The following is a 12,744-nucleotide window of genomic DNA, read 5'->3' as shown; positions in this document are numbered from 1 at the left end:
TTGTGCAGTACTGGTTATGCCTTATGGTAGTGTTGTTTATTATTTGTAGTTTTAAAAACCAAAGGAAGAGGCTCTGGACCATTTATTTACTTATTTGTTTGTTTATTTACCTCTTTATTTATTTATTTTTGGTTTTTCGAGGCAGAGTTTCTCTGTGTAGCCCTGGCTGTCCTTGAACTCACTCTTTAGACCAGGCTAGCCTTGAACTCACAGAGATCCACCTGCCTCTGCCTCCTGAGCATTGGGATTAGGCATGTGTAGTCACCACCCAGCTTTGAACCTGGTTTTTACTGAAAAACAAAAAATAAAAACAAGCTAGCTATGGGTAAGACTTTTAAACCATGACAAAACTTTCAAATGTCTTATTCTAACTATCTGTTATGCAAGGCTTTTTGCTTTTCGGTATAAACCAGGCAGGTTCATCATCTTAATTAATGCTGGAATTGCCTCCTCCTTATTTTTTGGTCATTATTGGTAGAAGTATAAAGGTCTTACAGATTCTATTTAGTCTCCAAGAATCCATTCAGATTTGGACTATAATTATGACTGCATAGAATATTCTAATATAGGACTTAGACATGTTGTTATTTGGACCATATTTAATTGAAAACTGGTCTATTTTGAAAGAGTAAGGTAATCATATCATGGAGACCTGAGTTTATCACACCTGAATTTTATAATAATTCTTTCATTGTCTCGTGGTGTGGCTTGCAGAAGTGAATAAATGAAACAATGTGTTTTATACAGCTTTAATTTTCCCTGTGTGGATATGAAAGTCATGTCTATAAAGTGCTTCTTCCTGTGCCTGATCTGTAATAGAGAAGTTGAACAAATGATAGTAGTTGTGAGAAGAGAAAATGCTGTTGTTGTTATAGTCTGTCACCAGCATTGATACATACAGTTGTAATCCATTTTACCAAGACATCTAGGTGTAAACATGAACTTACAGTTTTTCTTTCATGTGTCTTGCTCATGATTTTATGCAGAATTAGAAATGTCTTTAGTGGGTATTGAAAATGTAGAAGAGGGGCTGGGTGTGGTGATGCATGCCTTTAATCCTAGCACTCAGGAGGCAGAGGTAGGCGGATCTCTGTGAGTTTGAAGCCAGCCTGGTCTACAGAGAAAGTTTCAGGACAGCCAGTGAAACCCTGTCTTGGAAAACCAAAAAAAGAAGAAGAAAAAGAAAAAAAAATACAGTGGAGATTGCCCTTATTTTTGGCAGTGTTCAAGTTTGATGTGTCATAACTTATATTTTTACTCTCCTAGCCTGGTGTGTCAATTTTCCTAGTAAATCCCCAGCCATCCAATGGCCACTTCTCAACCAAAATCGATGTCAGGCAAGGAGACAGCTGTGAGTCCATCATCAGACGCTTAATGAAAATGGACCGAGGAATCAAAGGTAAAATAGTGTCCTTGAAACGCCCACTTAGCAGAGGCGCGTGTGTTTATGAGTTGTAAGTAGAAGGGACGGTGTTATGCAGCTGTGGGAAGAGAAATGGACCCCATACTGGGGACCTAGATTCTTTTGGTCTTGTTTGGGGTTAGGTAGTTGTAACTTTGTGCCGCTTAAGTGCCAAGCCAATTCTCTTTTCTTTCAATGTCATGAGTGCTCTGGATTGGATATTTTTCCAGTATCCTATGTGGTTCTAAAATTACAATAAGTGATTTATGTTTCTTAGAGGTAATTCAAAATTAGAAACATATACCCTTAGTATTCTAGACAAAGTTATCCAGCTGGGTCTCTTCCTAGGGAAAGAGGAAAAATAGAAGGAGTTTTTTATTGTCTTCCATGCATTAGCTTTTTAATCTTTTTACAATTACAATGTATTATTGTTATTCCCCTTGTATCAATAGTGAAGTGGAAGTTCACAAAGTAACTTGCAAAGTTTATTCAGCTGGGAAATCACAAGCCTAGAATTCAAACTGTTGGACTCCAAAGTTTCTATTTTTTTCTTTTAAACAGTGTTTTTCCAGGCAAAATACATAAATAATCTCAATTTCTGATCTAGACTAGAGTACATGTTCTGTGATTTAAATTCAGTATAAACACCCTCTCCCCTCCCCTGCAGGTCTTACTATATATACAGCCCTGGCCAGCCTGAAACTTGCTATGTAGACCAGATTTCCTGAAACTCAGAGAGATGTGCCTGCTTCTGCCTCCTGAGTGCTGTGGCTTCCCCTTTCAGTACCAAGTGTTTTAGTTTTCTTATTGCTATGAAAAAGTACCTGACAAGAAGCGACCTAAGAGAGGAAAGATTGATTCTAACTCCCAGTTTGAGGGTGTAGTGCATGGTGGCAAAGGCCTGGCAGTGAGACTAGCCCTTGGCTGTTGCCGCGGGATCTTGAAGCGCTGGCCACAGTACATTTGCTGTCAGGAAGCAGGTGGGAGAGCACTGATGCTCAGCTGTCTTTACTCTTTTCTCCTTTCGAGTCAGTCTGGACCCAAGTCCATGGGCTAGTGCCACCCACATTCGCAGTAGGTCTCTCCTCAGGTAAACAAACCTCTGTGGAAATGCCCTTACATATCCAGATCTGTGCTTCCTTGATTCTTAATGCAGTCAAGTTAGTGAAGATTAACCATCACTCTAGCCAGGTCCTGGAGTAAACATGAGAAGCGGCAGGCTAGTGTGTCTCCAGTACTTTAGGATTATAAAGACTGACTAATGTTAATGTCCATCTTTTAGAGGATATCGATCTCTCCCTCTCTTCCCATCTCTTCTTCTCCCTCACTGTGTGTGTGTGTTTTCAGACAGGCTCTTTCCATGAAGCCCTAGGTGACTTGAAACTTGCTTATGTAGACCAGGCTGGCTTTGAACCTGTGACAATTCTGCTTCTGCCTCCTAACTGCTGGAATTACAGGTGTCCCCAGGATTGGTCTTTTTCTCATTTAATTTTATGTATTTATTTCTTTTTCTTTCTTTCTTTTTTTTTTTTTTTTTTTGATTTATTTATTGTACATACAGTGTTTCTGCCTGCACACCAGAAGAGGGTATCAGATCCCATTACAGATGGTTGGGAGCCCCCATGTGCTTGCTGTGAATTGAACTCAGGACCTCTGGAAGAACAGCCCATGTTCTTAACCTCTGAGCCATCTGCAGCCCCTCATTTCTTTGCAGTGCCAGGTTTTGAGTCCAGGTTCTTGTACATGCTGGGCAAGGTGTCTCCCATTGAGTTATATCTCATTTTTTATGACTTTCACTTATTATGTATGTGTATATATGCACATACATGTAGGTCAGAGGCCAGCTTGTCAGACTTCAGTCATCAGGCTTGTGCAAACACCCGTACCTGCTGAGCCATCTTGCTGGCCCTCTTTTCTTTTTGATAATAATCAAAATGGATTAGCTTGGGTTTGGTGTTACATACCTATATCCCCAGCGTTTGGGAGGCTGGAGTAGGATGATCAAAAGTTTGAAGCCAACCTGGGAACCAACCTGGGATATACAGTGAGAGCCTGTCTCAGAAAAAAAGAACTAGCCTACTTTCAATCAATATAAAAATTTTCTTTACAGTTACTGTGATTAGGCAGGGCATTTCTTCCACTTTTACATGGATTCTAAGGATCAAGCTCAGGTGGTCAGGTTGGGCAGCAAGAGTTTTACTCACGGTACCATCTAACCAGCCCAGCATAAAAATTTGCTAACGGTATTTATAAATGCCAACAGTAACCTGACTTACAGAACTGTATTGAGTGGTCATATCCTATTAAAATAGAAGACTTGAGTCCACTTTAACATATGTTTTTGTTTCTGCTCTGGTTGGTTGTTTCCTGCGCTTTGGATGTCTGCTGAGAGTCTGCCTTGCAGTATGTGTAAGAACAAGTGTTGATCCTGGGTTTGAGGATTCCTTAGAGCACTGTTGATTAGGAGCTGGAGTGAAAGGGTGGGAACTAGGCTATTGAAACACTTGTCTGTAATTGAGGGAGAAACCACTGAGTCCATAAGAAAAGTGAAGATTGAGTCCAGGCCACAGGGGAGGTGAGCTCTCCAGCTGTGGTGATTATGGAGAAAATGTTGTCTAGTTGGGCCTGTGAGAGCAAGGGAAATGTGTTAGGAGGAGGAGAGCGCCCACTGTGTTTCACCACACGTGTGGTTAGCCACAGTGGACTAGTAAGGGGTTTTATTTTATGAAAATGGTTTGTTGTAGCCAGGCGGTAGTGGCACACACCTTTAATCCCAGCACACGGGAGGCAGAGCCATGCAGATCTCTGTGAGTTCGAGGCCACCCTAGGCTACAGAGCAAGATCCAGGACAGGCATCAAAACTACACAGAAACCATGTCTCGAAGAAAAAAAAAAAGTTTGTAATTATAGTAAGTTATTATAAACATAAGATGTACTTTTTTTTCCTCTTTTGGTTTGTTTGTCTGAGGCTGTCACTGTGTAGCTCAGCTGGCCTTGGGCTTCCAAACCTGTTGAGGGTTAGGATTTTTTGTTTGTTTGTTTGTTTGTTTTTCGAGATGGGGTTTGTTTGTTTGTTTTTCGAGATGGGGTTTGTTTGTTTTTCGAGATGGGGTTTCTCTCTGTGTAGCTTTGCACCTTTCCTGGAACTCACTCTGTAGCCTAGGCTGGCCTCGAACTCACCTGGCTCTGCCTCCTGAGTGCTGGGATTAAAGGCAGGCTGGAGGGATAGCTCAGCCGTTAAAGGCTAGGCTCACAACCAAAAATATAAAAGGGTTAAGATTTTAAGTGGGGCCCCCCATGCTTGGCTGTTGAAGTCATTTTCAGGTCATTGAGTGTATTCATGTTGTTCAGTCACAGAACTTTTCATATTCCCAACCAAAGCCCTGTGTCTAGTAACTGTTGCCTCTTCCTATTTCCTTCTAGTCCCTGTGACCACCCTTCACCTCCCTGCCTATTTAGGTACTTCACAGAAGTAGGATCTATGTATCTATACTTTATTTTAAAGATTAGATACATTTTATTAGTAGACTTTTTTTTTTTTTCCTTAAAAGACGTGACTCCTCACTGTTATCCGGCCCTGACCTAACTTAAGCAGTTTTCCTGCCTGGCCTCCTGAGCAGCTCGAGCTACAGGCGTGCGCCACTTCACCCAGCAGCAGTTTTCCTTTCTTGTTAAGCTTTTTCCCTAAGCAAAATGTCTCCCGTGGGATGGCATGGGGAGCTAGCTCAGTCTGGAGAGTGCTTGCTATGCAGATGGGAGGCCTGAGTTTGGGTCCCCAGCACCTGTATTCAAAACAAAACAAAAACCAGCCAGGTGCAGTGACCTGTGTCTGTAACCCCAAAGCTGAGGGGTGTGTGGAGACAGATGGAGTTCAGATAGCCAGCCAATGCAGCTGAAACAGCACGCTCCGGGTTCTTAATAAATAATAAGGTGGAGAGTGACAGAGGAAGACACCCAGCATTGACCTCTGGCTTTTGCATGCACATGTGAGTGCACCCACATACATGCACATACGCACATACACACACACACACACACACACACACACACACACACACACACACACACACACAGTTTTCCAAGATTCATTGATGTTCTTAAAGATTTGTTTTTTATTTTATGTGTATATGTATATGCTTCAGTGTATGTATGTGTACCATGTGAGTGCAGGCATCCATGGAGGCCAGAAAGAGGTGTCAGATCTCCTGTAACTGGAGTTACAGGTGGTTGTGAGCCTCCTGTAACTGGGTGATAGGAACTGAACCTGGGTCTTCTGCAAGAACAGCAAGTTTCTTAACCACTGAGCCATCTTTCTAGCCCATATAGGCATTTATTATGTTTCCTTAGTGAAATAGCCTAGAATGGTAGGTATGCCTTTAGAACAAATAAGCAGGACTTGAAAATTTGAAAGTATGAATATCTAGGAAGCCTCTTCATATTTGTATTGCTTTTGTTCAGTCTTAAGCAGATTTTGTAGTAGGAAGAACTTGTAGCCCTGGAAGACATTAGAGTGGCTTTTAAAGAAAACAGGTATTTGTAGGGACCTGTGGGTCCTTATTATGAGGTTATGGTATACTAGAGAACATGTTTCTGCATTGAAAATTGTATTGGGAAGAGTTAAATCGGGGACAGTGAGATGCCTCAGTGAGCTAAGGCACTTGTTGCCAAGCTGATGACCTTGGTCCCCACTGTGGGAGTCTGCTGGAGTCCATGTCCACTCTGCTCCCACATTTCTAAGGGTTCTTGGGTGGAGGAGGGAAGAATGAGGAACTTTTAGAAAGAAAGATAGCAATGAGGAGAAAGAGCGACACAGGATACTTCAGGAGGGCCCTGGGTCAATACCCGGTCGCCCAATCCCTTATTCTTAGGAGCTTTTTATAGAATGCCAAGGGGAGAGGCAAAAGACTTCCCCTTTCAAGATCAAAGCACAATGTACAGTGTAGACCCTCTAAAACACCTGGTAATCATGACCCATGGTCAAATCATCCCATTATGCAGCCCTGCTGGGTAAAGCAAGCTCAGATTCTTTGACCTTGAGTAAGGTCTCACTAGGAGGCACCTGTGGGCCACCACACCACATGGTGTCTTAGAAGAAGAGAAACTTAATTGTCCTTTGAGTTACACATGCATGCTAATGCATGTATGCACACACACTCATAAAATAAATAAATTAATAAATTTTGTTTATTTGTGGGTGAGTGGTTTCCAGACAGGGTTTCTCTGTATAGCTCTGACTATCCTGGAACTCACTCTGTGGACCAGGCTGGCCTTAAATTCAGATTCATCTGCCTCTACTTCTTGAGTGCTGGGATTAAAGGTGTGCATCCCCCACTGCCTGGCAATTTTTTTTTTTTAAGATGTTAAGTCAACTTCCATTTAAAGGTCCTCAGAACACTGCCTGGGTTCCTCAGAATTGTGCTGGCATTGCTTTCTATTTGTTGTCTTTCCTCATGGAGCCTCTGGTACAGTTTTTCGCTCTCTACTCATACAAACTGTGAATAATATATAGTGTTTTAAGTCTGGAAAATGGATAGATGCATTAGCAAAGTTTGAAATTGGTATTTACGTGAGAATCCACAGAAGTATCTAACCTTGGTACTTTCCGTAGGCTTTCGGGTTGCTTTGATATGTATGGGGGCCGAGCATATTGAGTATGTAAGATAGAAAAACAGTTCAATTCAATAACACACTTCATAGTCTGTCCGCTGCACTAGCCAGCGAGCAGTCCAATTAGTGCCAATTGTATTGAGGGTGATTATGATCTAGGGCCAGGAGGAACTAGACTCAAACCATCATTTCACTCCACAAAGGCCACTGAGCAACTCTTGATGATAATGACTTTAAATCACTCACACCTATGCCACATATGAACTACTAACTTGGAGGTGAGAGGCTCCATTTCATGTTATCAGTCCCTAGGGGCTTTCAATCGCTTTTATCTTTTCTCTAAGTGCCTTAAATCTTGTGTGGTTGCAGACTTAAATTTCAACATTTTCGGTGATGACAGAGATCTAGGATAAGAATAGATAGGAAGGCCACTACGAAAGCCCTATGAATTTATTGGCAGTAATGAACTACATGGCAAAACATCAAAGCAAATGTGTTTTGTCACTTAGAAGGCTGATTGAGTGTTAAGGTTTCTTTGAAATAGTTCGAATTAGAATTGGTTGAAATGACGAGGGAAGACTGTTAGAGAGCGAGCTGCTGTGAATGTATAAAATCTGCTGGCAGAGCTTGTTACTGCTTCTATAGCAAAATACTTGGTGCCGCCGATGTACAGGTGAAATTGCAATAGCTGTTACAGTGAATTGTGTTCGCCCAAATAAGATGCAGGCTTGGGGAAGACTCACTGCCTCTCTCCTATGTTAGGTTTCAGGGCTTGTGCTTTGTTGGTTTCTGCAGAGACTCTGAACACCCCCAGGCAGGGTTGGCTTTTATGGCAGATGCAGGTAATTGCTCTGTAAGCCCTGAGAGCTCTTCTCTAAACTTGCAGCCTTTCAGTCTTTGTTTCCCAGAGAGAAGAGAATGCCTGCAAGACTTGTACTCTGGGTATGGCTGCCAGCTGCATTAATGTCTTCTTTGATCTCTTATCCCTTACAAAGCTCAGCTTTGTCCTCTTGAGACACCATGAGGGGATGTAGCTCACAGACCACCCAGTGATCTATTTTAGAAAAACTTGGAAGTGATGTAGGAAATGTCTTTTGGGGGAGGGGCAGGTGAAGCATAACTGGCCACACTAAGCTCGGAACGGCATAGTCCTAGAGCGAGCATTTGTGACAAAACTGTTTGATGTTGAGACGTCTCAGAATTGGTTAAATAAAATTTTTTTGACCAGATTGTTGAATCATAAATTTATTCATAGGGCAAGTACTTGTTTGGTTTTGGGTTGCTGTTTTGTTTTTTGTTTTCTGTTGTTTTTGGTCAGGAGCCATTTCACTAGCTTGCACAATAGTAGACCAGATGCAGGTCAGATTGGAGCTCATCTCAAAGTTGTGCCTCCCTCTGCTCCTCCTCCTCTTCTTGATTCTCACCAGCTTGTGCTGCAAGCACTTCTTATCTCTTAAGCAAAAGAAGAAATAGGTAGTACTGTTTCTCACAGTGAATTCTCTAGAAATAGCTCAAAAAGGGTCCCTTCACCAGCTGAGTACATTCAAGAGCACCAAAGGTTTGTTGAAGCATGTAAAGATGATTTAAACCATAGGCTGGCACTTAAAAAAAAAAAACCCACTATTTCCCCCCCTCTTAGTTTGGTGTTCTGGATGTGTTACATTCCGGATGTGTTACACAGATTCTCTGACTGTTTGGAATCAGGCGTAAAGCTGGAAGGGGATGAGTTTACTGGATGCTAGCTTGGCTCCTGAGAATCTGATGACAGTGCTTGTGTTTGGCTCTTACAACTGGATTGTGTCAATCAATGACTGTGTGCAGATGCTCATGTTGGTGCTCTCTTCTGCTCTAGATCTTTCCAAAGTGAAACTGATGAGGTTTGATGATCCTCTGCTGGGGCCTCGACGAGTTCCAGTCCTAGGGAGAGAACACAGTGAGAAGACACTCATTTCCGAAAATGCTGTTTTTCATGTGGATCTAGTGAGCAAGAAAGTTCACCTCACGGAGAATGGGCTACGCACGGATATTGGTGACACAATGGTCTATCTGGTTCACTGAGCTCATGCAAATTGGAGATTTAATATGGTTTCTAAGCTACTTCTGCCCTGAGAATCTCAAGCTAGATCTACATAGACTTCATTTCTAACTGTTGGATTCTGTATGTAATCATAGTTATATCAGTTCTCCTTGATTTCTAAAATAAACTTGCATTTTTTTCACCTTTGGGCCTCCAAGAGAAATGGTTTGTGCCACATTATTTGTGTTTAACAAGTAATTTCTGTTTCCTAGGAGTTTTTAATCTTTACACAAAGTTGTTAGGCCACTTCCTTTTTGGTCTGTTTTTGTGTTTCAGACAGGGTCTCACTGTAGCCCAGGCTGGCCCTGGAGCTCATGATCCTCTTGACTCAATCTCCTGAATGCTGGGATTAGAAGCATGTCCCACTGTGCCCTGTTGTCGGTGTGTCCCTTTTATAAAGTGTAGTTTTACTGTTTATGCAGGTTAAGGAGCATCACAGCTCTATATAATATCATATATCCACTTAAGGAGTTAGCTAAACTGCTTAGAGCTGGGCAGTGGTGGTGCACACCTTTAATCCCAGCACTCGGGAGGAAGAGGCAGGTGGATCTCTGTGAGTTCGAGGCCAGCCTGGTCTACAGAGTGAGTTCCAGGACAGCTAGGGGTACATGGAGAAACCCTGTCTTGAAACAAACAGAAAGAAAGAAAGAGAGAGAAGAAAAAGACAATAGTGAGTGAGCTCATTCCATTACTTACTTTTATGAGTGTGGTGTGAGCATGTGTAGTAGATGTGCATGTAGTGTGCAGAACTCTATGCTCATGCTCATGTGCCACACAGAAGACGACATTGGGTGTTCTGCTGTGTCATTCTCTGCTTTTTTCCCAGGAGACATGGTCTGCCACTGACCCTAAGCTACACTGGCAGTTATGGAGCCCAAGCAAATATTTTTGCTTTTCAATTTACTGTTATTATGTGTATATGTGTGGTGTGGGGGTGGGTGGGTATTTGTACCACAGTGGGAACATGGAAATTAGGGGACAACTTTTTATATTGGTATTCTCTTTCCACCTTCACGTGGGCTTTAGGGATTGAACTCAGGTCTCCTGCTGCGTCATCTTGCTGGCCAGATGCCCAGGTTTTTTCAATGTTTGTATGGGAATTTGAATTCCATTCCTTATACTTGCTAGTAAGCGCTCTCACCCACGGAGTTACCTCTCCAGCCCCTAGTTCTGCCTTGTGTGTGTCACTATCCAGGTTCAGGGACACTATCAGTAGCTTGTAACTTATTTCATCTCTAGTAAGTTTAGCATTTTTTTCCTCCTAGATAGAGTTAGCAAAGTTTAGTCTAACTAGCTTTAAAGAGCCCCTAGTTCTGCCTTGTGTGTGTCACTATCCAGGTTCAGGGACACTATCAGTAGCTTGTAACTTATTTCATCTCTAGTAAGTTTAGCATTTTTTTCCTCCTAGATAGAGTTAGCAAAGTTTAGTCTAACTAGCTTTAAAGATTATACTACTTATAAACATTTTATTTTATTAGAAAGTATTACATGTGTTCATCTGTCTTTTTTTTTTTTTTAAGATTTATTTATTTACTATATATACAGTGTTCTGTCTGCACACACTCCTGCAGGCCAGAAGAGGGCACCAGATCTCACTACAGATGGTTGTGAGCCACCATGTGGTTGCTGGGAATTGAACTCAGGACCTTTGGAAGAACAAGCAGTGCTCTTAACCTCTGAGCCATCTCTCCAGCCCCTCATCTGTCTTTATATAATGAAAAGATGTAAGGCATTGACAAGCAGAGGAGAAAAATATTTCCATTTTTGAAGGGTTCAGTATGGGGAAAGGCCGGTTTTGACAGTCCCAAGGAACCTTAAGGCTGAGGTCAGGTGACTGTTGCTGGGGAATCCAGTGAAGATCGCATATTGTGGCAGGCAGTGTGGCTTTGAAGTCACCTAGCTAGGCTAGATTCCACTTCTATTTGCACGCTGGGTATCTCAGCAAGTCCTCAGGAGCAGGGAGGGGATGGGAGGAGAGGCGAGAGGGGAAACTGCAGTCGGGGTGTAAAATAAATGAAAATTTTTAATTAATTAAAAAAAGAATGTATAGGAAAGGCTGGAGGGGTGCATCTTTCAACAACTACCCACACTGGCTGTGCTTGCAGAGGACTGAGGTTTGGATCTTGGCACCCACATGATAGCTAATAACCCCTTACAACTCCAGTTCCAGGGGATCTGACACCCTCTTCTGGACTCAGGCTCCTCTCTGTACATAGTGCACAGAGACCGGTACAGGCACACACATACATGTGAAAGTAATAAGTCTGAAAAGAAAGGACACATGGTGAAGAACCTTATGAATATGTGGCTAATGGTTTTGGAAATGTGAAGATTCAGAATGAATTTGTAGATGTGAGCTAGCTTATAGGTTCCAGGGCAGATGCACTTTTGTTAGCAGATGCCTGGGAATAGCAAATAGAAAGGCTCTTAGAGGGGCATGGAGCTACCTGTGGAAGCAGTGAGCAGCAAGGAGACCCCACGAGACAGGTCTGGAGGTGGAAGTGGGTGTTCAGAATCCCACAAATTTATGGGAGGGTTGAATTGGAGCACTCGCTGCCTGTTCTGTGTTCACTTCTGCACTCTCGGCAGGTGGACAGAACGGGTTCCTGGAGAACAGAATGTGGTCTGCCCCCTGTGTTGTCAGGCTGTTGGGTGAGAGCGGAAGATGTTACGTGCCCTGTAGGCAGGAAGACTTCACAGCCGAGCTGTGGTGTCGAGGACAGGATTGAAGGGGCAGCTGAAGGAGCAGGGCCTCACTCCCAGCTCTTGAAACTTGTAGAGAAGAACTATGGTAGACCCATGCTTGCTTGGGAGATGATGCTCAGCATAGGATGTTTATGAATAGGAATGAGAAGGAAGTTGGAAACAGATAATTAAATGGGATCTTCTTCTAGGAATTCTTGGATTCCAGGGTAAATTTGGGTATTTTAACTTAATAGTAGAGTGTCACTATACATTTCTGAAACAAATTTTATATATACTTATTTTTATTATTTTTGGTTTTTCAAGACAGAGAGAGTTTCTCTCTATAGTCCTGGCCTGGAATTCTGTAGTTCAGGCTGGCCTCGAACTCAGAGATCCAGGTGCATCGAACTCAGAGATCCAAGTGCTAGGTAGGATTAAAGCTGTGCAGCACCATGCCTGGCTTAATTTGTTAATATTTCAATATATGTCTTGAAAATACATTCCTTTAACACTCTTAAGAATGTGTGGGTCGAGGGGAAGGCTGGGGGGTGGGAGGAGGGAGGACAAGGGGAATCCATGGCTGATACGTAAAATTAAATTAATTATAAAATTTAAAAAAAAGAATGTGTAGGTTTAGCACTAATCACTTGTTCACTGTGTTTCTTAGTGTCTTGGATGTAACTTCACATTTACGTTAGAACAGTGGTTCTCAACCTTCCTAATGCTGTGACCCTTTAATACAGATCCTCATGTTGTGCTGACCCCCAACTATAAAATTATTTTTGTTGCTATTTATTTCATAACTGTAATTTTGCTACTGTTATGAATTGTAATGTAAATATCTGATATGCAGGAGATCTGATATGCAACTCCTGTGAAAAGGTCATTCAGTCCCCAAAGGGGTTATGACCCACAGGTTCAGAACCATTGCGTTAGAAGAATATCCCCAAACTTGGAGTATTATAATTAAGTT

The 12,744-nt window shown here is 42.2% G+C and overlaps 1 protein-coding gene across 1 annotated transcript in view; it reads left to right on the top strand.

Moving 5' to 3' along the window:
* The window catches only part of Lars1 (leucyl-tRNA synthetase 1), a 59,163-nt gene extending 49,935 nt beyond the window's left edge, over nucleotides 1-9,228 (top strand). The window contains exons 31-32 of the mRNA XM_076555117.1: nucleotides 1,267-1,399; nucleotides 8,862-9,228. Coding sequence (XP_076411232.1) covers nucleotides 1,267-1,399; nucleotides 8,862-9,067 — 339 coding nt within the window. The 3' untranslated portion in view covers nucleotides 9,068-9,228. The remainder of the gene's footprint in view (nucleotides 1-1,266; nucleotides 1,400-8,861) is intronic.
* Nucleotides 9,229-12,744: the final 3,516 nt, after the last annotated feature.

This window comes from Peromyscus maniculatus, chromosome 19 (assembly GCF_049852395.1).
Source record: "Peromyscus maniculatus bairdii isolate BWxNUB_F1_BW_parent chromosome 19, HU_Pman_BW_mat_3.1, whole genome shotgun sequence".
NCBI lineage: Eukaryota > Metazoa > Chordata > Mammalia > Rodentia > Cricetidae > Peromyscus > Peromyscus maniculatus.
The sequence above is the reverse complement of the archived record's forward strand: the minus strand, read 5'-3'. Positions and strand labels throughout refer to the sequence as shown.